This window comes from Pristis pectinata, chromosome 6 (genome assembly GCF_009764475.1).
Source record: "Pristis pectinata isolate sPriPec2 chromosome 6, sPriPec2.1.pri, whole genome shotgun sequence".
Classification (NCBI taxonomy): Eukaryota; Metazoa; Chordata; class Chondrichthyes; order Rhinopristiformes; family Pristidae; genus Pristis; species Pristis pectinata.
The window spans coordinates 26296079-26321222 of record NC_067410.1 but is presented as its reverse complement, the minus strand read 5'-3'; the positions used below and the strand labels follow the sequence as shown (position 1 = coordinate 26321222).

Here is a 25144-nt window from a genome sequence, read left to right as displayed (position 1 = left end):
TGCCAGATATATGGTATTGGTATTGGTTTATTATTGTCACTTGTACTGAGGTACAGTGAAAAGCTTGTCTTACAAACCGATCGTACAGGTCAATTCATTACACAGTGCAGTTACATTGAGTTAGTACAGAGTGCATTGATGTAGTACAGGTAAAAACAACAACAGTACAGAGTAAAGTGTCACAGCTACAGAGAAAGTGCAGTGCAATAGGTGCAAGGTCACAACAAAGTAGGTCGTGAAGTCATAGTCCATCTCATTGTATAAGGGAACCTTTAAATAGTCTTATCACATTGGGGTAGAAGCTGTCGTTAAGTCTGGTGGTACGTGCCCTCAGGCTCCTGTGTCTTCTACCCGATGGAAGAGGAGAGAAAAGAGAATGTCCTGGGTGGGTGAGGTCTTTGATTATGCTGGCTGCTTCACCAAGACAACGAGAGGTAAAGACAGAGTCCAAGGAGAGGAGCCTGGGTCCGTGATGCGCTGGGCTGTGTCCACAACTCTGTGCAGTTTCTTGCGGTCCTGGGCAGAGCAGCCGTGATACATCCAGATAGGATGCTTTCTATGGTGCATCAGTAAAAGTTAGTGAGAGTCAAAGGGGACAAACCAAATTTCTTTAGCCTCCTGAGAAAGTAGAGGCACTGGTGAGCTTTCTTGGCCATGGCATCTACATGATTTGACCAGGACAGGCTGTTGGTGATGTTCACTCCCAGGAACTTGAAGCTGTCAACCCTCTCGACCTCAGCACCATTAATGTAGAGAGGTGCATGTACACCGCCCCCTTTCCTGAAGTCAATGACCAGCTCTTTTGTTTTGTTGACATTGAGGGAAAGGTTGTTGTCATGACACCATTCCACTAAGCTCTCTATCTCCTTACTGTACTCTGCCTCATTGCTGTTTGAGATATGGCCTACAACGGTGGTATCATCTGCAAACTTGTAGATGGAGTTAGAGCAGAATCTGGCCACAGAGTCATGAGTGTATAGGGAGTAGAGTAGGGGGCTGAGGATGCAGCCTTGTGGGGCACCAGTGTTGAGAATAATCGTGCCGGAGGCATTGCTGCCTATCCTCACTGATTGCGATCTGTTTGTTAGAAAGTCAAGGATCCAGTTACAGAGGGAGGTGTTGAGTCCTAGGTCTTGGAGTCTGGTGACAAGCTTGCTTGGGATTATTGTATTGAAGGCAGAGCTGTAGTCAATAAACAAAAGTCTAACATAGGTGTCTTTACTGTCCAGATGCTCCAGAGCTGAGTGTAGGGCCAGGGAGATGGCATCCGCTGTAGACCTGTTCTGGCGATAGGCGAACTGCAGTGGGTCCAGGTTTTATGCTGCAACCTGCAGAAATTTCAACCATAAATCAATGCCAAAAAATGCAGGAATATATTAAGAATAGTGAATATTACCACACTCAGAATTGTAGCATCTAGCAATGTCCTGTGAAAATCATAATCGCTGGTTAAAAATTTCTTGATTTGGATTAGTGATTTGCAATCTGCACTTACCAGTATAATTAATCAAGGAAACACCAAAAAGGACCGATATAAGACTATTAACTAAGTATTCAAGATAGGATGGTGCATTGGTTAAAAAAGTGTGCATTATTCCAGGGATGGAGTTTTATAGTGGGAATGTTTATTATTAAAGAACACAAGAAAACAGAATGGGAAAAAATATTTAGCTCTTCAAACCCAACATTTCTACCCGATTTGCCTGAAGGGAGAGTTACCAATGTTTGAAAACATTCCCAATTATAATACATCTAGGGTGTTTAATACAGATTATATGAAATTTATTGAACCACAGATAAGCCACCAGTATTTTATGAGATATTTTTATTATCTGTTCAGATTATCTTTCATTAAAGTAAGGTAAAGTAAGATGGAGATAGTTTTTATTTTTGCACAATTTGTAATCTCACAAGGGAACTGATTATGCAATGTGTAACCAATCAATCCAATAGGAAAATAAGGAGACTTTTTATTCAAGTAGTTCGAATTTTGGAGTACATCATTATAGGAAATGATGAACACAAATTCCTCAGAAGATTTTGAGAAGAAACTAGATGAGTATTTGAGAGAAAAAGGAATTGAAAGATATAGTGAAAGTCTGCAATGGAGCAGGTGAAATGGATGAAAACTCATGTGGAGTATGAACCAACACAATCTAGTTAGATCAAAATGCCTATTTCTATGGTACATATTCTATGCAATTCTTTTTCCTTTGTTATTTTAGCACAGAAATTTCAGGAGTATGAGTTCTGCTAAACTTTATGCCACTTCGAAACTTTCTAAGCTTTTTGCATTGCCTTACCATCAACTGAACTGTAACAAGTAAAAGTTAATTATGATGAATCATAATATGCTGCCAAAGGAATAGTGATGCTCATGGCTGCAATTGTTGCGTGCAAGTGGTACAGCAACTTCAAATGAGGAGCAGATGTGTGGTAAAGCTCAGTTGTTGAAAGGTTACTGTCTTGAGTTGCTCTCTTTTGTGAAAATGGCTTCTCCTCGTCTTGTTTGGAGATGAAATCCTTTGAATAATCTGAATTTGCTGTACTGGCACCGTAGATTGTTTGTGCCGACAGTATCTGTCTCATTTATTATGTCGAGTCCGATCCTAACCATGTTTTCATCTGGGGTATGTCTATGCCCACACCGGAGATCCGTGACAAGGTTGTCAAATCCTTTCAGGTGTTCACCGTAAAGGCTCCCCTTTCCATGAGTTCTGAAGGTAATCTCACAGTAGGGTATAGTTTGTGTAACTATGTGTATTGCTGTCCTAAATGAAATAATGATTCTGAAATTTTTATTGACAATGTCCACTGGAAGAATATCACAATCCAACAAAGTTCCTGTCAGTTACTAAGAAACGGCCTGAATTCATGGAACAACACATACTTTATGTGCGGAGATGGAGCTTATCTCTCCTCCCATGTAATTGGTCAGGATCCTGTTATTTAAGTTATATCTTCCCTGTTATGTGACACACATAAACCTTATCTTACTACCCTGAGTCCAGACACAAACGTGACATCTCAGAGGGAAATCATTTTGCAGCAACCCTATTTCCAATCTATGGTGTTGCGAGATATGTAAAGGAAATTAAAAGTGTTGATGCAGCTTAAAAAATTAAGCAATAACACTGCTGATGCCTTACAAAAAGTTACAGCAGAAATGGTTGCAATGCGTAAAATGGTTCTACAAAATTGTATGGCATTAGATCTTCTCTTAGCTGTTAAGGGGGGAACATATGCAGTTATAGCTGAAGAGTCTTGTACTTACATACCTGATGAGTCTGAAGACATATCTGATTTGGCTGATCATGTTCATAAAGAAGCAGCCAAGATACATCAGTCAGATGGATCAAATCAGACCTAGGGAACTGGAGTTACTCTATGTTGTGAGTTGTAATGTTTGCTCTGGTGTGCCTTATTGTCATTTACATCTTACTTATATAAGGGCAATCATCAATAGAGCTGTTCAACCTCATGTGAGTTTTCCTACCCAGAAGGTCAGCACCTCTTCCATCTGATTATAACATATCTGTATGAGTACCCTTTGATGTTTTCATTACTCAGTGTTGATTAAGTCTTCTACTCGACACTGGTACCACATGTTTTTCTACCTCTGAATTTTCAAGTGTATTGATTCAAAACGTTGTATTTAGAATCAAAGGGGGTTCTGTTGGATTAGGGTCCAGATTGCTATTTTTCTCATCGTTTTAGTTTTCTTTACACTTACTTATATCTTTGTATGATCATCTCTTTGTAAACTTTTAGTAACTTGTAGTATATTTGGCTCTGTATTTCTGTATTTTTCTTTGTTTGTAAGCCTTAAGTGTTATGGCAGTGTAACTCAGTCAGTATTTTCCACTGTCTTATCAGGAGTCTCATCTCACCAGTTTAGACTGGTTTGCAGTAAAAAGGGAGAGCACAAGGACAAGTTCTTTGTTACTTCGTTTTATTGGCTGTTACATGCTGACACTACCTGACCTGTACTCTGATGAACATCTAATAAAATAGCTGTAACCATAAAATTCATGCCTCATTCTTGATTTCTAAAGAACCTTCTGGGTAACATCAAATCCAGATCTAACAACCCCTTAGTTTAAGACTGACTCTGTCTAGACATCTCAGCCTGGGGAAACATTGATCCTCCATCTACCCTATCAAGGTCTGTAAGGATGCTATATGTTTCAATGGCATCTCCTCTAAATAAGGGAGGCCTGGTCTGACTAATCAGCTGTTCACTGCCTCAGTCTGACAAACCGTTGCTACTGAGAATGCATGCACCTTCTATCAACTGTGCGCTGCCTCCTTCCTTTTTTTTTACATTGTTACTGCTTGGAGTTGCATTCTTCTCATCCTAAAAAGGTGACCTCTGGCTTATCCTTAATTCTTTATTTATTCCAAAATAAACTTTATTCTTCATAAAAAAACAAACTATATACAACAATAAAACAGTGCAAACCTTTACATTTGTGTTTGGATCAATCATTAGTGTTACCTTTTTATATAAAAAACATAGCACTGATGCCCCTTGTGTGGCTCCCTGGGGTGCTACCCCAATCCCGTATTTACAATACTTAAGGGGCTTTCTCGCCTGACCCCGCCCCTCCCTCTCCAGTGGCAGAAGAACCCTAAACTGTAGTCCTTCCCCACTGAGCTCTTGCATTGGCTGCATCCAGCTTCAGTGCGTCCCTCAGCACGTACTCCTGCAGCCTGGAATGTGCCAGTCGACAGCATTCTCCTATGGACATCTCGCAGTGCTGGGAGACCAACAAGTTTCGGGCAGACCAAAGGGCGTCTTTCACCGAGTTAATGACCGTCCAGCAACAGTTGATGTCCGTCTCTGTGTGTGTCCCCTGGAACAGCCCGTAGATCAGAGAATCCTCTGTTACACAGCTGCTGGGGATGGAACGTGACAAAGACCCCCGCATTTTTCGCCACATCCTCCTCGCAAACCCACAGCCTGCAAAGAGGTGGGCGACTGTCTCATCCCCAGCGTAGCCCTCCCGGGGGCATCGCGCGCTGGGACTTAAGTTTCGACCATGCTGGAAGGATCTGACATGAGGGCCCCTCTCACTGCCAGCCAAGCGAGGTCTTGGTGCTTGTTGGTGAGTTCTGGTGATGAGACATTCTGCCAGATGGTCTGGACAGTCTGCTCAGGGAACCACCCCTCAGTATCCATTGAGTCCTTCTCCTGCAGTGTCTGCAGGATGTTCTGTGCTGACCATTGCCTGATGGACTTGTGGTCAAAGGTGTTGGTCTGGAAGAACTATTTCACGAAGGACAGGCAGTGCGGCAATGTTCAGCTGACTGGGACGTTGCGCGGCAATGGGGCCAGGCCCATCCTTCACAACACCGGGGACAGGTAGAACCTTGGCATGTAGTGACACTTGGTGCCCACGTACTTTGGTTCCAAGCACAGCCTGATGCAGCCACAGACGAAGGTGGTCATCAGGATGAGGGCGACACTGGGGACACTTTTGCCCCCATTGTCCAGGGACTTGTGCATGGCGACCTGTCGGACCCGCTCCATCTTGGATCCCCAGATGAACCGGAAGACGGCACGGGTGATTCCCAAGCTGTTCCCACTGTCCCAGTCTCTGCTTCACCTTCCCAATCTGCTCCTGCCAATTTTTGTTGCACGTCCCAGCCCCTCCGAACCAGATCCCCAGCACCTTCAGATAGTCAGGCCTAACGGTGAAGGGGACATTGGATCGGTCGGGCCAGTTGCCAAAGAGCACGGCCTCGCTCTTCGCGCGGTTAACTCTGGCCCCTGATGCCAACTCAAACTGGTCACAGACGCTGGTCAATCTGCGAACTGACCTTGGGTCCGAGCATGAGACAGTGACGTCGTCCATGTACAGGGAGGTTTTCACCTGGGTGCTCCCACTGCCTGGCAACGTCACCCCTCTGATGCTCTCGACCTTCCTGATGGATTCGGCAAAAGGTTCTATGCAGCACACAAACAAGACAGGGGAGCCCTTCATCTTACCTCCAAAATATGCAAGTTGATGAATTATTAGGCACAGTAGTGTAGCGGTTAGTGTAACGCTTTACAGCGCCAGCAATCCAGTTCAATTCTGGCCACTGGCTGTAAGTTTGTATGTTCTCCCCATGTCTGCGTGGGTTTCCTCCGGGTGCTCCGGTTTCCTCCCACATTCCAAAGATGTACGGGTTAGGAAGTTGTGGGCATGCTATGTTGGCGCCGGAAGCGTGGTGACACTTGTGGGCTGCCCCCAGAATACTCTACGCAAAAAGATACATTTCACTGTGTATTTCGATGTACATGTGACTAATAAAGATATCTTATCTTATTTAATCACTAATAATAATCCCATCTATTCAGAGATGACAGAACTGGTGATGTGCACTGTAATCAGTGCTACTTACACCACTGATCTAAGTTCCCTTCTACCTTAACGTCATACTCATATCTTTCACTTGCTTCTTTCATTTTTAAATGCTTTCAGCATCTCCCTCATCAAAAAATCCATCCTTTGCTCCCTTGTTCTCAGAGCTACCCCATCTCAGATCTGCCTTTTCCTCTCTGTAATTTTTGAATGTCCATCTTTCCTACAAATGTTTTGTCAGTCTCTCTGATTATGGTTTTCTCTTTTCATAGCACTAACCTATGTCAGAAATGACTCTTTAACTGCAACTGTGCATTACAAATCCTCATCCTTCCTATTGTCATTACCCTCCAATGTATTTCCTTCAAAATATATCCTGGGTAAATTGTACATATAAGGCTTCACTGTTCTCTATCTCATCATAGTCAGGGCATCTGCAAGAATGGAATCATTTCCTATCTCCAAACATTTACCTCTGGAGTCCATTCCTTTTCCTCCCCCCCCCCCCCCCCCCACACACACACACCACCTCCCACCCATTAGCATCCACAGACATGGTATCGGATTTTACATGCATGCTGACACCATCCATTTCTACCCTCACAGGGTAAATTCAAATCCTTGATATTGGTACTAATGGTTTTGTGGCCTAGGATGGTCAAATCTTAGTTGAAATTCAGCGAGAAGAATATGTTGTTAGTCCTTATGACTGAACTAAATATTTTGAACTACTACTAGAATTGGATGTTGCAGTGAAATTCAACTGGTTCTTCCCTTCAGAATTGTACTCATAAAATCACATGGGCAAAGAATGGTAACTTATAATTTAAGTGTTTAAACATTTGAACACACCAACCTGCATTTTGTTCAATTTATAACTAATGCAACCTGAAACTAGTGATCTTTAGTGCCATCATGTGCCCACTTCATGTATTACAATCACCAAGGTTTTCCAAATATTGGGCAATGCAGTTTTGCATTATACACATGGAGCACCGAAATCTAAAACTAGAATGGCGAACGGCACCTGCTGTAGGAGCCTTTTATAAACTAATAAATTTAGAACAGATTTTCACTTTAAATACTTCCATACCGTAAAGCTGTATTAGGAAAGGAATGGTGGTATCCAATAAAATAATGAATTAGATATGGAATTTACAAAATATCTGGGTTTAATTCCATTCCAAACTTCAAAAAGGTTCCTTTGTAAAAATGAATTTGGGTATTTCACTTAAATTTTACGAAATTGTCCCTGTTTCAATCAATCTGATTCAGACTTTGCAAACAGCTGAATAGAAAAATGTCAGGATTGTTGTAGTTCTTGAGGCTGGAATACATAGTTTTATTTTATCATGAGTTGTGTGCAGTTCAGCATAGCCCACCTGAGCTACAATATTCTTTATGGTGAAGACAGATGGTTTCCAGGATTTTGTCAGTGACAATAAAGGTATGGCATAATGTCTTGCAAGTCTGAATGGCGTAAACATGGAGGGAAAATTGAGAGGGTGATGTAGTCATGTAATTATTGCTGTAAAACTCATAGACAGTGAAGATCTGGGTTAGGGAAGTGCTGTTGAAGAACTCTTGGCATTACACTTCATGGATGGTAGATACAGTGCAGGGAAAAAATGTTCAGGTTAGTGGATATGAACTGCCTAACACAAAGCTCCTTGTACATTGTTGGACCTGCACTTAGCCAGCTAAAGGAAGTATATTCTAATCATATTCCTGATTCACTGTAAAATACCTGGTCTCTGTCTCAAAGGTAACCACAATGTGATTGAATAGTAGAGAAATCAGTGATTGTGTTAAATATCAAGGGGAGGGAGTTAGACTCTTTTGTTCTGAATATGGGCACTTCCTTGCACCTGGGTGGTCACTTGCCACTTTTCAGCCCATACCTGAATGCTATCTCAGTCTTATTACTCAGTCACAGAATGACTCACTATGTGATGAGCTGTGAATGGAACTGAGTACCAAGCAATCAGCAGCAAATGTCTCCACATTTGTTCTCATGATGGAAGGCCATAGATGGAAAAAAACAAAGATGTTTGATCCTTAAAGAACTACTGCAGGGTTACCCTGAAGCTGAAGAGACTATTTTCTCCCTAAAATGCATTTTATTCAAATGTATAATGCATCACATATGTTGCCATTACAATTATCTCATTACAGATATTACAAAGTTTAAAATGTAATTATAAAATTACAACAATCTCATTTCAAGCCACATTATTTCATTTATTTACAAGATTTACAGCAGTATTTTCCATTTAATACATTTCTTGAGCAGAGTCCAAGGAGTTTTTACAGAAGTTTCAGCCTCCACTGTGTGAAGGCAGCAGGCCTTAAGCTGTGGCCCTTTCCCATAAAGCCAATGTACCAAGTTTTAGTATCCCTTCAGCATGAAGTCCTGGACCTTCAGTTGTGCCCAGCTCCTTGCATTGTAAGAGCAGTTATTAAGCAGACCAGAGTGCAAAGTAAGAGTCCTGTGGGATACAGCTGTTTCAGATGAACAACAAACACCACCACATCTCTTTCCAGACTATTCTTAGCATGTTCGAAAAGCAGCTGAATGATCAAATCCCCAGTGTAGCTGCCTTCAGGGCAATGTACCGTGGAGATGAGATTCTGCCTATGCACTGAAGATCTGATATGGAGGGCGCTTCTCACCATTAGCAAACAACATCATTTGGAAGTTCTGGTCTTAGAGCATTCTGCAAAGTGACATTTACAGTGTGCTTGGGGAGCCATCCAGCAGAATTCACCACCTGTTTTCCTGCAAGGCTTCAAAAACCTGTGCAGACTGCAGACCAATTTACTAATCATCAACTAGAGAAACAAAGCTGCTGGAATCTTTCCATCTTGGAACCTTACAGCTTATCAGCATGAATATTGAATTCTCCCACTTTAGGTAAGCCCCACCCCACTTCCCCACAAACACACCTTGCTTCTTCTTCCCTTTCCTAGTCTCTTTTTTTCTAATTATTTTTTCACTCTCTCTTTACCTTTGACCGATCCCCCAGTGGATCTGCTCTCCCCTCCTGCCCCACAGCTGCCTATCACTATCTCTTACCTGTATCTACCTATCACCACCCTGTGCCCACCCCACCTCCCCAATGTTGTCCACTTATCACTACGCTGCTTTTCCCTTCTATATATTGGGCTTCCCCTTTTCCTATCTTCAGTCCTTCAAGGTCCTGACCCGAAACATTGACCACCTGCTTTTCTCCACAGATGCTGCCTGGCCTGCTGAGATCCTCCAGCATCATCATGTTTTACTAATGATATAAGTGTTCTCCTACGCAAACTTTTCTACAAGGGACAGTTGTTAGCATGGTCCAGGTGAACAGGATGGCCAGATCCAGCCTGCAGAGAATGATGGGTCTATTAAAACAATACAAGTCTTCCTTTGAGCTGGGCATGACTCTAGCTACTGGAGCTTTTCCATTAACTTCAACTTTACCTTGGCTCCTTGATGCCACACTTGGTCAAATGCTGCATTAATAAATGGCTAGAGTCCAGCTGATGCATCACTGTATCTAACCATGGAGTTCCTGACCTGGCAGTGTGTTCCCTTTCCGAGTCAAAAGGTAGTGGATTCAAGCACCACTACAGTAACTTGACCACATAACCCATGTGATAAGTCAGCGCATTACTTGAAACAAGAACAGAAAATGCTAGAAACTCAGCAATTCTAGCATCAGTTTTTTTTATTTTCATTTACTGCTGGAGGCCCCCTGTTTCAAGAGTGACAATAACAAGGTCTCCAGTGGTGGGTGCACTATTCCAGAATGAGAATGGTTCTTCTGGTGTCCTGGCATTATCCCTTACCAACCTCTCATACCAAATATTTGTTTTCAATTTTTTTTGACAAGCCTTATTTGTTAAATTGGCTGCAATACTTTCCTACCCCAGTGATTTACAAAAGATTACTTAATTGTTAATATAGCTGCCTTGGATATCCAGAGGACATGTAAACACGCTTCTTCTTATAAAAGGATGTCGACTGTTCTATTCCCTGAATTGGCAGCTCCCTTGAATAGCCCAGGAGGAAAAAAAAAATGATTTTTTTTTATAAATTCTCAAAATTCTGCTATACCATCTCAAGAAAATTATAATTACTGGCATATCACGTCAAACATCCAATCAATATTATATCCATTTTCAAATCACATTTTTAATAGCTTGAACAGAATATACAATTTAAAAATAATAGCATCCAAAAAAAGTTTTCATAAATTTTCCAATTTCAGTATAGCTATACATTTTGACCTTTATCTTCTGGCAGCATTATCTTGACTTCCCCTTTCAAAATAATCTTCTTATTTTCATTTACAATACATGAAACAGCAATCCAGGCAATGGATCTCTTTATTTTAATTATATCCGCAATTGCAGAGACTTGTTCACCTGCATACAAAGGTGCTAAGAAACGGAGTTCTTGTGACAGGAGAATACACCCAGGAATTTTAGTTGCCAGAACCGCAGATATTAATCCACAAACCAATATACCATGCACAACTGGTTTTTCAAACCTATGGGCTTTAGCATAATCCTCACTAAGATGAAGTGGGTTGGTATCACCAGTTAATGCTGAAAAGGCAAATACATCACTCTGCGTAAAAACTCTGGTAAGTTCAGCTCTCTCTCCAGCTTGAACATGCACAGACCTAAGAAAAGTATCATGTAGCATCACAGTGCCACCTGCACACCACCGATCCATTTTTAAGGTTCTCTGAAATATACCAAGCATAATTCTTGAACCACTGAAAGACATTCTTCCAAAAATTTTACAACCCAGTCTAGAAAAAGCCATTTCAAACATCAATCGTCAAAGTTCTCAAATCAACAGAAATTCTCTACTGTTGCCCGACAGTGCAAGAAGAAACGGAGAGACCTAGACAGCAGAAATAAAAATGCAATTAATGGATGTAAACTCAATGATAGCCAATTTGACAGCATTTGCAAATTAAAAAGATGAAAGATTACATTCTTAGTTCCCATACTTTAAAGGACAACATTTTAAGCATTTTTTGTGAATTAGTTTCAGGGAGAAAAGTAAAAACATTAAGACTCATATCAATGCATCCATCTAGCAGATATATTTCATTTATCTTTCCAATCCGATGCACTGCCTACTTATACCAAATTCATGAACGTTTTGCTTACACCTGACTTCAGTCAATCGCTGGATGCTATTACTGACTTAGCTGAACAATTAAACCACCCTATCAAACAACAATGAGTCTAGGACAGCATCATTCGTTGATTCCTGATTCACAAAAAACAGAATCTATTTAGGAGCCAGGACCACAGAAGAGCAAGTTGATGCAACAGGGGGTACTAGCAATGTAAAGGGAGCAATGCCAAGTAGCAAAGAAAGAGAAAAATTAGGGTACAAAGTTTCCATTAAACTTTAAAATTAATGACACATCATACAACATAACAGCACAGTACAGGCCCTTCGGCCCACAATGTTTTGCCGACATTTTATCCTGCTCTAAGATCTATCTAACCCTTCCCTCCCGGAGCCCTCCATTTCTTTATCATTCATGTGGCTAAGAGTCTCTTAAATGTCCCTAATGTATCTGCCCCCACAACCTCTGCCAGCAATGTGCTCCATGCACCCACCACTCTGTGTAAAAAAAAAACTTACCTCTGACCTTCCTCTTACCTTATACCTTCCTCCAATCACCTTAAAATTATGTCTCTCGTGTTAGCCATTTTTGCCCTGGGAAAGTCTCTGACTGTCCACTCAATCTATGCCTCTTATCATTTTGTACACCTCTATCAAGTCACCTCTCATGTTCCTTCTCTCCAAAGAGAAAAGCCCTAGCTCACTCAACCTATCCTCATAAGATATGCTCTCTAATCCAGGCAGCGTCCTGGTAAATCTCCTTTGCACCCTCTCTATAGCTTCCACATCCTTCCTATAACTGAACATCAAATGAGAGAAAAGTAACAAATGAAAAGGAAGAAGAGTTAGAAGCAATATTAGAAATGAAAAGGATTAGAAAAATTATTGATATAAAATACTTGGATGCTGGAAATCTGAAATAACAGAAAATGCTGGAAATACTCAGGTTGGGCAGCACACGTGGACAGGAAAGCAGTTAAGGGTCTGGAATGCACTGATAGCTAGCAGGCTGCTTTGTAGAAAGTTGGCATGTAGCTGCTGAGCACACGATAGTGCATTCCAGATCTGTGTGCCTGCACATTGCATACAAATCTGACCTCTTGTTCTTCCCCATGACTCCATGGGCATTCTGCAAGTTTCTGAAACAAGGGGCTGGGTACAACTGGATCTGGTCACTCAGCTCTACACCAGACCAAGTTGGCGTACCTAGCAAGGCCGCATTTGATGGCTTTCATTAAAAGGCTAAGTTTAGGATTTTTCTTTATTTTCATGCACACTTATGCTTTTAAATTAATTAACAGCAGAGTACAGAGAGGCCACAGTGATGATGGTAGTGTGATGAGAGCTACATGACTGCAACATTTTAGTGTGGCTGCAGCACTTGTGTCAGTGGCAACTATGGACTTGGATCAGCATGCTCCACCCCAATGATTTAGATCAATGATTTTCACTGCAAGGAGCACAGAAATATTACTCTCTAATATAGCAGAGTTTTCATGTTTCCAAAATATTTTTGTAAACTTCCAGAAAAGGCTTAGCAAAGTGAAATAACTGCAAATGTTTGAACTCTGGATGGTACATGGTCAGCAAAAAAAAAGTCATCTTGATTTAAGAGCTTAAAAAAATTCCAATGCAAACTCTGTTTTGCTAAACAGATTAGGATTAGATAATTCTAGTCATATACTTTGTCTTCTGCGAGTAAACAGCTTAAATTTTAACCACACACAGTAAACAAACAATACCTGTATAACTCTGAAAGCACACTTCTTATCTTTATAGAATGCCGACAGGGTCAATGCACTCCATAGCTTCACAAGGTCACTGTAAACAAAGATAGTTTCAACATATATTCCAGCAGTTTAAACAGTGATGACCATTTTACGTAGCACCTATGATTTTAACCATTGCACATTGCATAAATAGAAAGAAAAAGGAGATATTTGGAGAAATTATCAAAATTATTGATGAAATTAAGTTTTTAAAGAAAAGGACCAAGTTAATGAGACAGAAGAGTTTAGCAAATGGATGGCCACCAATAGATGAATGAAGGAAAGGGAATAGTTCAAAAGGCAGGAGCCGGAGAAACAGAAGAAAAAAAAATTGCAGATGCTGGAAATCTGAAATAAAAACTAGAAAGCATTCCGATGAAGGCCTTCAACCTGAAATGTTAATTTTTGTTTCCCTTTCCACAGATGCCGCCTAACCTGTTCAATCTTTCGATGATTATCAGTTTTTAATCTCAGAAAAACAGGGAATAGATACAGACTGGAGATTAGAGTAGGGCAAGGCCATGTAAGAATTTATACAATGGCAAGTTTAAATTGTTAGCCTTTTGAGTTAATGAAGGCATGGAAAAGGTGCAAGTGGCTCTGAGAACTGGGATATTATTGCCATAACAGAAATATGGCTGGAAGGAGGGCAGGATTGGCAGCTCAATGTTCCAGGTTACAGATGTTACTGGCATGACAGATAAACAGGTAAGAGAGGAGGCAGAGCTGCCTTGTGCATGGAAAATCATGCCTGATAAATCTGTTGAGTTTTTCAAAGAGGTAACAAAGAAAATAGACAAGGGCAGGGCAGTGGACATTGTAAGGCAGGCAGGGTAGTGTAGTGGTTAGCATAACGCTTTACAGAGCCAGCAACCTGGGTCCAAATCTGGCCACTGTCTGTAAGGAGTTTGTACATTCTCCCCACGCCTGTGGGGGTTTCCTCCGGATGCTCTGGTTTCTTCCCACATTCCAAAGGCGTATGGGTTAGGAAGTTGTGGGCATGCTATGTTGGCGCCGGAAGCGTGGCGATACTTGCAGGCTGCCCCCAGAACACTCTACGCAAAAGATGCATTTCACTGTGTATTTTGATGTACATGTGACTAATAAAGAAATCTTATCTTACAAGGACATTAGTCAGGCCTTTGACAAGATCCCACATGGTGGGCTAAAAGGGATCCAGGGAGAGCTAGCTAACTGGACTCAATGGTAGGAAGCAGAGGGTGATGGTGGAAGGTTCTTTCTTGGACTGGAGGCCTGTTACTAGTGGTGTGCCACAGGAGTCGGTGCTAGAACCTTTATTGTTCATTACTTATATACAATTTGCATGAGAACATACAGGTATGGTGAGTAAGTTTGCAGCTGATACTAAAATAGGTAATATCATACACAGTGAAGAAAGTTATCACAAAGTATAGGGGGATCTTGATCAGCTGGGTAAGTGGGCTGAGTATTCGCTAATAGCGTTCAATCCCGATAAATCCAAGGTGTTGCATTTTGAGAACTCAAACAAGGGCAGGACTTGTACAATGAACAGTAGTGCCCTGGGGAATGTTGCTTAACAGAGGGACCGAGGAGTACAGAAACACAGATCGCTCTAAGTGGTGTCACAGGTAGACAGGGTAGTGAAGAAGGCGTTTGGCACGCTGGCCTTCATCAGTCAGGGCATTGAGCATAAGAATTGGGACATTATGTTGCAATTCTACAAGACATTAGTGAGGCCGCACTGGGAGTATTGTGTACAGCTTTGGTCACCCTGTTATACGAAAGATGTCATTAGGTTGGAAAGAGTGCAAAGAAGATTTATGAAAATGCTGCCAGGACTCGAGGGACTGAGTTATAGGGAGAGGCTGGGCAGGCTAGAACTTTATTTCTTGGAATGTAGGAGACTGAGCGGTGACCTTATATAGAGGTGTAACATCATGTGGGGCATAGATAGGGTGAATGCACACAGTCTTTTTCCCAGGGAAAGGGAACCAAAAACTAGAAGGCATAGGTTTAAGTGAGAGGAGAGAGATTTAAAAGGGACCCGAGGGGCAACTTCTTCACGCAAAGGATAGTGTGTATATGGAACGAGCTGCCAGAGAAAGTAGTTGAGACAGGTACAACAACAACATTTAAGAGACATTGGATAAGTATCTAGACAGGGAAGGTTTAGAGGGATATGGGGCAAAGGAACTAGTTTAGGTGGGCACCTTGTTCGGCACGGATGAATTGGGCTGCAGGGCCTGTTTCTGTGTTGTATTACTCTATGATTAGAGCTTGGTATGGGATAGGATGCAGATAGATAGGCTTTGTAAGAGCCAACATTTAGATCGCACTGACTGGGAAACTAGCAAATCAGTGACAAGTATAATTTCTGTTTAGAGGAGATAAATATCTAACAGAACAACAAGACTGTAATCTGCCTTAATCTTTGACAATGAAAAGGGGATGTAATCAATGGCAAGAGCATGGAGTTTGTGGGAGAGGCCAAAGGTGCAAGGCCAGGAAAAGGATCCATTCTGGCGATGACATGGTTAGGTCCAAATTGGAGGGAATGGAAAACCATTCTACCAGGGTGGATAGCGCAGGAAGGGCATGAGAGATAAAAGTTGTGATAAAGCATGGCAATGGTTGAAGAAAGGTTAAGGAAATCAGATGTACCAATGTTAATTATGCAGCTGAGACAAAAATCTTAACATACTGAATCAAAAATGGAGCTGTAAGAAAGATGAGCAAGGATAAAAGAGGCAACATCATGCTCAAGAACTCTGGAAAGGAAGGAATGTTGGTGGCCTGCAAGGGCAGAAATGTCAAGCAGTTTTTCCTGAGGGAAGATGAAACAAAAGGAGAGAGAACCAGTTACCAATTTGACAAGGATGGGAATTTGCAAAATCAACTCTTTAGGTGCAAAGGGAGTAGGAGAGAGAAATAATTAGTTAAATTTGCTGTTCAGAGTAATGTGTGGTTCTGGTAGAAATGACTACAGGCAGACTGTACTCAATTTGCTTACAGAATCAAAACCAGTTTTGTTTTAGGTATTTCCTACTTATATTACGACTTTATAAAATTCACACAGTGATAAGATTGCTTTTATATTTTTAAAAAAAGTGCTACTGATGTTAAAGTATTCAAAATAGCAAATGTCTTTGAAGACTACCATGCATACTCACCTCCCTCTTACCCTCAGTATAGCTGTTAATGATTGCTCTTCAAATTTCAGAACGTCAACAGGTAAGGCCGCTCCAATCTGCAAAATTAACATTTTCAGAACATTAACTCCTAAAGCATCAGATGTGAACTTCTATTTCACATTCAAGTCCAATTTCGATAGGGAAAAAAAAGGGTAAAGATGACTACTTCCCTCAAGGGAGTGAAAAGTTTATATAAGAATTAATTGCTGTGCAATAACCACACAAGTAGGTGATACAACAGAGACAGGACAAGAGGTTGTAAATATAATTTGAATTTTAGCTGCGCTACATGGGATGCTGCTAAATGTAGATATGTAGAGGCCAGGATGGTAGGAATCTGTTGCTTTTCTTTGAATTGTGCAATGCATTTTATATACATATCTACTTTAAAGGGTAGTTAGTCTTCAGTTCAATGTCACACCTAACACTGGTGTCTCAGCCTGAAGCAATGGACTAGAATTTGTTCCAACCTCAGGGGTGGTCTTAAACTCTCCTTGCTCTCAAATGAAATACTTTATTTGTAATATTACTAAACAGTGGAATGAAATGTGGATGAAATGAATAAATGGTTTGCATACAGGAAGGTACTTAACATAGGCTGTGTGTGGGGTGAAAAATTATATACTTTCCAATTCTAGTGTGGAGAAATCAGTTGGAGCCTTTTGGGAGAATCAAGTAGTGCAAGGGACCATCTGAGGATCACAACCTTATTATGACATAATAAGACCTGTTAAGTTATTTAGACCTGTTAGGTCTAAATGGAAAAGTGGCACCTTATAAAAATCTTTTCCTGCAGGAACATCTTACTCCAGTAATACCCGGGGGTAAGGTTCTAAACTAATTTATCAGGAAGATATTTGTGCACATGTACCACATCCAATCAGTTATTATTTGTGGCATGGATGGCCGAACAAATCTAAAACTTCAACATATTTTAAGAAATAACGTTAAGAAATCATCACCAAGTATTATGCATCACAAGAATTTTTTAACAAATAATTCAGTTGGGGAAATTGTGAACAAAAAGACAACAATTTTGACACATTTAATGTATTAAGCAATTAAAATACCAACAGAGGAATGGAGCATATAAAATCAAGATAAAAGCCTTTAAAAATGCATGCATTGTAAATTTGTGAGATATTTACATATCTACATAAAAATTTGATGGGGCCGGGAGAAGGGTTGCACTCAAGGCTCAACATGCCATTAAAACCAAGTCGTACCGTTTGGGCCGTGAACCCGAGTGACTTCACACCTACCTCTCCATGCAAACCCCTGAGGGCCGAAACGATCATCTGTTTGAAGGAGGCATCATTCAGCCTGAATCCGGGGGCTTCAAATTCCCTGTTTTATGAAAACAAAACAAGTTGAATAACACGCCAGAAACCCACAACGAGCCCAGTGCGCAGCGGAACCGCATCGTCTCTCTCTCTCTCTCTCACTCACAGGCCGACCTTCATGTACTGATAGTCGGAGGCATTCTTGCAAACGCGCCTCTCGTACACGGCGCCCGTCTGCTCCTCGCCCGAGCGGATCATCCCAGCACCGAGCGCCGAAAACAAGAAGCAGGCCTCAGCACGGCGCCAACCGACTCCTTCTCACATCACTTCCTGCCTCCCAGCTAGCCAATCGCCGTTCGCGTTCACAACGGGTCCGGACCCGGGTGCTATGTCAATGCAGGGGCAGCGTGAGACTGGTGGCCTCGCGGGTCGGGTCCAGTCATCTGTCTTCAGTTCCCGGCGCCTCGCCATGTCTTCCGTGTAGTCGGCGGCCACAACCCGCTGAAAGAGCGAGGAGAGGGGGCCGAGGGGGCCGCAGGACGAGGAGCAGGCAGGTAGCGGGGCCGCACACTGGGCCAGGAGGCTCTTAGCTGCTTTCTGGCGGAAGGGCGAGTTAACAGGGCAGAGGTATTGAGGAGATGGAAACCCGCACCACTGATCTAACACAGAAATATAAGAGATGAGAAGTTGGAGGAGCTCCTTCAACAAACAAGATGCTGGAGGAACTCAGCGGGTCAGGCAGCATCTGCGGAGGAAAATGGACAGTCGACGTTTCGGGTCGAGACCCTTCATCTGTACATTTCACTCCACAGATGCTGTCTGACCCGCTGAGTTCCTCCAGTATCTTCAGTCTCTTGTCTCTTCATGTAGTCCCTCAGGGTCGAAGGTGACTTGCTCCCACGCCAGCATTTTGAGAATTGGAAGACGTCCGTGCATAATTTCTTCTAACATGGAGTGGCCGATCCTACCATATGGACGAGTGAGATTTTGGTCCAAGGAGATGGTTTAAGACAAACGGGGACCGGGCTCTCTTTCTTTCAAATTTTTTCTTTCAAATCTACACGCCCATTTCTGCATACTTTCTTAAAAATCTTTCGTTCTTTTAAAGTTAAGACTTGAATTTTCATAGCATCTTTGCTGCAAAGTCCTTTATGCCCAATGAAGTATTGTGAGGTCTAGTTACTGTTGTGTAGGAAACACTGCAGCCAATTTATACATGGCAAGCTCCTGTGTTAATAATGTAGAATACAAGAGTTACCTAGCAAAAAAAATCTGAAGATGGCCACAACTCTTTAAAAGGAGCAGCTTGTGACATTATTTGACAGAAAGTGCTATTTCTTTGGTATTTCCCTGGATCAATGATAAGGAGCAGTAGGCCATTTGACCCTTCATGTATACTCATTTATTCTGCAAGCTCATGACCGATCTATTACCCGAGTGCCTCCTTCTTGAACTCATCCCTTATCCATTGTTTCCTTAACATGTAAAAATCCGCCTGTCTTCGTCTTGCATACTCAACAACTGGGTCTTCACAGGCCTCGGGCATAGAGTATTATTTTGAGACTTTGTGTTCTTGACATCCACCCCATCAAGCCCTGTAAGAATTTTGTTTGTTTCAATGAGATGATCTCTCAGTCTTATAAACTGTAGAAGGTATAGGCCCAATCTGCTTAATCTCTCCTCGCAGAACAAATATGCCACTCCAGGAATCAATCTAGTGACTCTTTGCATCTGTGGGAGGAAATTCCTTTCGTTGAGTTTCTCCAGCAGATTGTTTGCTGCTGAGTGCATCTTGAGAAACTGGAAATCATTTCAGAGGATCTTTGAATCAGAGATTGTCATGAAAGAATGTCTTTATTAAGATATCACTGGACATATTTGGGAATTACATAAGGAGTTCTGCAGAGTTAGAACAAGGGTCAGAAGATATTTATTCCATTATTTTTTATTTGTCCTATAACATGCATACTTAATACATCAATCTTTACTGGATGCAGCCAAAATGGAAGAGGTAAAAAAGTTTATTTACATCCTTCTTTACAACCAGTTTTTTTGTTCTATGATGGAGTATATCTAGATAAAACAAAGGTCAGTTAGGATATCCAAAACACTTGCTAACAACTGCAACACATACAGAATTATTAGGTAAAACAATGAATCAGGGTTTTTAAGGAACCACTTATTTAAAAGTCTGCTGGTGAAAAATAGTTTTTTCACCTGTAGGATTATTCTAGCAGGCACAGCTATTTTTGAACAAGTATAATGCATTTTTGATTGTACTTTTGCCTTACTCACAAATCTACAATAAACACAATAGAGACTACTTAACGGAACCTTACGGGAAAGATAGGTTCTTCACCAATGGAGAAAAATTTTGTGGGTAATTACCATTTAACTGATTTTTTTAAAACATTTTCAGCTAGGAAATAATTCTAAAAGTAAAAACTAATTGTATCTTTTGTATAGATGTTGTGAAAAATAAAACTAGAGTAAAACATGCATTTAATTTGTAAATTATAACTCCAATAATCAAGTTAAACAGAACAAATCTTGAAAATGCAAAGCTTCCCCAAATCAAACAATCATCTGCATCAACTTCAGAGAATAATACCCACAGGACACTTTCTTTTCCATAGCTATATATTCTCATAGACTAAGTGAACCACGACTTTGAATCATATTTGTAATCATTTTTGCTACTGCAAATTTATGTTACTGAGCAGTAAACTGCATTTATTTCAATAAACTTTTCAAAAGCAAAAGGAAGAAACTGGGAGAAAAATAGTTTTTGAGTATTGTATTCAACCTTTGCTTATAGAGATGAAAGGATATTGATGATTCCAATCCTCCAAAACAAGGCCAATTTTAATATATTTACAATACTTTAAATAAGGGTAGCTTTCATAGCAAAGCTTACATTATTCCAGGCAGTGGATGATTACCTTGATCTTAAAATATCCACTGACAAAGTATATCAATCCGAGTCATTAATAATACTATTCAAAATAAATCAGATTTCTTTCCTTTAGACTCACATCAATCTAGCACTTACTACTTCAGATAGCAAGGTTCAGGACAGAAAGCATATCCACTAACAACTGTTAAGCAAAAGTGATCTCCAATGGAGCATGATGGTTATTGCTACTTCAGCCTTTTAGAAGTACTTACAGTCATGACACAACTGTTAGTGCAACATGTCCAATGACTTCAGACAAACTCAACTGCCTGTTAAGAGTACAATTAAAATGCATGGGTGCCTCCTTGAACACCAATGGGATTCTAGCATTTGACTTCTGGAACAATTGAGATCCCACCCCCCACAAAAATTTAAAAAAACATTAAGAATTATCTCTCAATGGAATATTTATGCATTACACATATTTAAGTATAATTACAGTAGCATTAATAGAATTCATAGAATTCATAATTCATTCACAGATTAATAACGAGGGCATATTATTAATTTCTGGAAACAGCCATTGTCTATTTGAGTAATGATTAAACTTTTCCACCTGCAAGGATGCACATCAGATCGTAATTGTATACAGCGTTAGGTCCATTAACTATAATCTTTCTTAAAACATTATCCTGAAATGAAAGCTTATGGAGGTAGCACAAACTCAACAATGTTTCTGCTGAACTAGGGTGAGGGTAGCTGAAGTCTAGACAATGAACTAAGGCAGCATTTACTTATTGGCAACAAACCATACATTAACCAAATCATTGCCCAGTTCTATTTTCAAAATATTAAATTGAATATGTTTGTGGAATATTTATTAAATGTGAAAACTAAGTTAATATAATTTATCATTCTCCAGATTTTGTTACCTTTGTTTTAGTTGATGGTCATGTGAAGTATTAGGTTCACAATGTTTCAATAAAGTGTAACTGTGGCGGCCATTTGCAACTGTTTGTGAGCATTTTTTGTTATCTATATAAAGGTGTCAACACAATGCAATTCCCTATCAAAACTACAAGAATATCTGCACTATATAACACTGATAGCAACTGTCACCCTCCCTGTAACAATGCTGTTGGAAGAGTTATTTGAACTACTACAGATTTAAAAGTGAATGCCAAACAGTCAAAAGGAACACGTTAATAAATAATAAATTAATAATTATAACTGAAATATAAATTACACATTAAATGTATTACAATAATGATTTATATACTTTAGGAAACAGGTCAAACTGGAAAAAATGTAAACCTAATGCATTCCTGCACCGTTACTGCCATTGACTGGCATAATTAAAAATATTAAAATGAAATTTTGACAAAGCATGGGAAATTTGGATGAAATTATGTTTTTCTTTGATTTTAGTTAATCTTTATATACTGCATGCTTTTATTTGTTGGTAATGCTCTGAGTCTTTCAAAATATGGCTAATGTATTTTAAATTTACCATCAAACACTGTAAAATAATGCTCTTAATAATCAGGATCATTAGCATTCATTCCAATCACAAGTGTTTCCTGGGAATTGTTACAGCATCACATTTTATTTCCAATCCAAAGCAATACAGCTTTCTGTTATAATTGTTAGGCTAATTTCTTATTGCTTTCAGATCTTCGGTTTTGCAGCAAAGTTGAAAATTCCAAGATGAGTTTAGCACTTTTACGGGGCCGCTCCATCACCACAGAATGACCACAGTTTTCCAAGAAATCCACTCTACACCCAGGAATGTTTTCAGCAAGTACTCCAGCTCCAGAAACATCAAGTACCTAGCCACATGAGGAACAAGGAATAAAAATCTTTAGATGACTTTATAAAATGAAACCTTTAATCCTAAGTAATGGAGATGTTTGATCTCTCAGTTACATATTTACCCAAATTTATTTTCAAATTTATCCACAGACTTTTAACTGATTATGCAGATGGATATCTATTCCATCCATTAATGATGTCATTGTTGAGCAATAGTTTTCCATTATTGCTTGTTTGATTGTTGATATTATTGAATGTTGCAAGCATTGCCTCTATGGTATAAAAGTCATAGCTTGAAAATGTATTTCAAAATAAATTAGGCTTATATTTCAGTACAGTACTGTCAGGACATGCTACTTTTCAAATGATACCCTTAATTGAGAATCCATCTGCCTTCAGGCAGGAGAGTTTTCCCAGTGCCTTAGCCAATATTATTAAAACAGACTATTTCTTATTGCTGTTTCTGGGACATTGCTGTGTGTAAATTGGCTGTGTCTCTTTTGCAACATCCTATTGTTGTGAAAACTGATAGCCAAGTGAGAGTTTTCTCATCCAAGAAAAATAGTTCCAATATCTTCTGCATTAGAATTTGTAATAAATTCAAATAGCCTAACAGCGAGTTTCAACAAGATATTCTTTAACCGTCAGGATATTATTATGCCAATAGTTAACACTACATGTTAAATATAATAATTACAGATCTTACCTGATCCTGCTTTCCCCAAATGACTTGAGTCGGAGCTTTGATTAGGTTCATGTGTTCCTGTAAAGTGTGTCTTGAGTTTTCTCCAGCTATTTCCAGAAATACTGTGCACAGTTACAGTAAATAGAATTGGAAAAAGTTACAAAATTAGAATCTTAATTCTGTCTTTGTATCATTCGTTTCACAGCCCTGCAATCTAATTGACAAAGCAAGCAGTTGTATACAATGTTCATCTTACGACCTAGAATGCCTGGATTTTCTCGCTGTGGTGTTACCAGCTCATACTTTTATAATCTGCCACACAAAAAAGTTAAAAACATTAATAAGCAGGGGCAAGAATTAACTACCAGCAGATGGTATTTGGTGCACAATTTTGCTGCAGAAGGGTACCACTGTACCAGCAGGGATAGAAAGTTGATTGAGGGGCAAAATAGAGAAGGTTAGAGTTAATGCATGTTGAGTTGACCAGGGAAGGATCAGAAGCAATATACCCCAGAATTTGTGGGTATAATTTAATTCTTGGTAGAATATTGTGAGTGAAGTATAAAAAGCACAACGTTGAAATTTTCTCTTAACACAAATGTAAGCCTTTTGCAAGAGTGAAGTGAATAGTAAAAAGTCTTTGGGAAGGCATAGACATTTGCAGAATTAAGAGCCAGATATAACAATAGAGAAGTATGAGGCAGCTGAACAAAAACTTATGGTTTCAAATATGTAATTTACTAAAAGCACAAGTATAAATAAAGGCAAAGTAACAAAGGTTAACTGTCTATAATAATGAATAAATCACAAATATTATTTTAAAATATGTTGAAGATGTGCACATCATTGGAAAGGGTGTTATCCATTGCCTATCTCCAGGTACCCTTTGAAATGGTCCGGTACGGCAATTCAAATGCACAGGAATGCAAGAAGCATTCCTGCCTTGTAACATCACGGGCACATCCCTCCCCCCCATCGGTAGTATCTAACAGGAAGCACTGCCTCAAGAAGGCAACAAAGATCCCCCACCATCCAGGCCATGCCATCTTTTTGCAGCTACCATCGGGCAGGAGGTACAGAAGCCTCACTAGCTCAAGAACAGCTACCTCCCTTTTAACCATTTGGCTCTTGAACCAACCGGCAAAACCCTAATCAGCACTACAGTTTAGCAACACTATGGCCACTCTGATCACTTTGCACTAAAATGGACTTTTTGTTCTCCTAATTGTGTTTTTTCTTGTAAAAATTAGGTATACTATGCTTAATTTATATTTTTCTTGTGAATGATGCTATGTGCCTGCTGCTAGTAAGTTTTTAATTGCACCTGTGCATACATGTACTTGGGCATATGACTTTGACATCAATGGGCATTAATGGTTACTGTACACAATAGCCACCAGATGCAGCAATAGAAAAACTGCATACAAAAAAAAAAGTTGGATCCCTGCTGTTTCCTCAGCTGGGATGAGAGAACATGGCTAGAGTCGACACACAAATTCAGCTACAACGTTCTTGATTGAAACTTGGCCAGTATGGATATTGGGCATGGACAGGATCATGCTGAGCTATGGTACTCCACAATCCGATGGCATAATGATACAATGTGACCCACATCTCACAATTAGCCGTTGTTTTAATTGAAAATCTATGATGAAAACAAGTACAGGATTTGCTTTAATAAAATGCTATAGTTATTAAATGATAAGTATTTGTTTATTGAAAAGTCAATTACTAAGCTTTGATGATATTTTCCAACCATTCTGATTAACATCTTACTCTTAGTTTCTGCTCTTGTCATAGTCTTGTGAGTTTAAGCCTTATTTATGCAACATCAATCTATAAACTGCACAACCAACTAACTCCAAAGACAATTAGTGGAAACATCTGGCGATAGCAATGTTAAGCTATTAGGTCCATGCATTCCACTGTTGCTAGTCATAGAGTACTACAGCACAGAAACAGGCCCTTCAGCCCATCTAGTCCATGCCAGCCTAGTTTTCCGCCTAGTCCCATCTACCTGTACACGGACCATAGCC

General features: G+C 40.1%; 3 protein-coding genes across 5 annotated transcripts in view; all 3 read right to left on the bottom strand.

The window, feature by feature from the left end:
• Window positions 1-1176: 1176 nt before the first annotated feature.
• Window positions 1177-18235, bottom strand: rpp14 (ribonuclease P/MRP 14 subunit). Of its 2 annotated transcripts, none has more exons than XM_052018873.1 (5): window positions 17882-18235; window positions 17695-17779; window positions 16412-16488; window positions 13233-13311; window positions 1177-1328 (listed from the first exon to the last, which is right to left on the bottom strand). In XM_052018873.1, exons 1-5 carry the CDS (start codon window positions 17971-17973, stop codon window positions 1317-1319), a joined length of 345 nt encoding a protein of 114 aa, XP_051874833.1. In that variant the 5' UTR covers window positions 17974-18235; the 3' UTR covers window positions 1177-1316. The 2 variants fall into 2 exon arrangements, with proteins under 2 accessions (XP_051874833.1, XP_051874832.1); XM_052018872.1 differs by lacking the exon at window positions 1177-1328 and adding an exon at window positions 11114-11250.
• Window positions 10612-11188, bottom strand: LOC127572040 (hydroxyacyl-thioester dehydratase type 2, mitochondrial-like). Its single transcript, XM_052018871.1, has one exon. It carries the CDS (start codon window positions 11176-11178, stop codon window positions 10612-10614), a length of 567 nt encoding a protein of 188 aa, XP_051874831.1. The 5' UTR covers window positions 11179-11188.
• Window positions 18236-19611: 1376 nt separating the features above from the next.
• Window positions 19612-25144, bottom strand: part of LOC127571931 (monoacylglycerol lipase abhd6-A-like) — a 39543-nt gene continuing 34010 nt past the window's right edge. Inside the window, exons 8-9 of one of the 2 annotated variants that reach the window (XM_052018686.1) lie at window positions 23130-23230; window positions 19612-22440 (exon numbers count right to left, since the gene is read on the bottom strand). In XM_052018686.1, the coding sequence (XP_051874646.1) occupies window positions 22258-22440; window positions 23130-23230 (284 nt within the window). In that variant the 3' untranslated portion in view covers window positions 19612-22257. The remainder of the gene's footprint in view (window positions 22441-23129; window positions 23231-25144) is intronic. The other variant, XM_052018684.1, reaches the window with a different exon arrangement.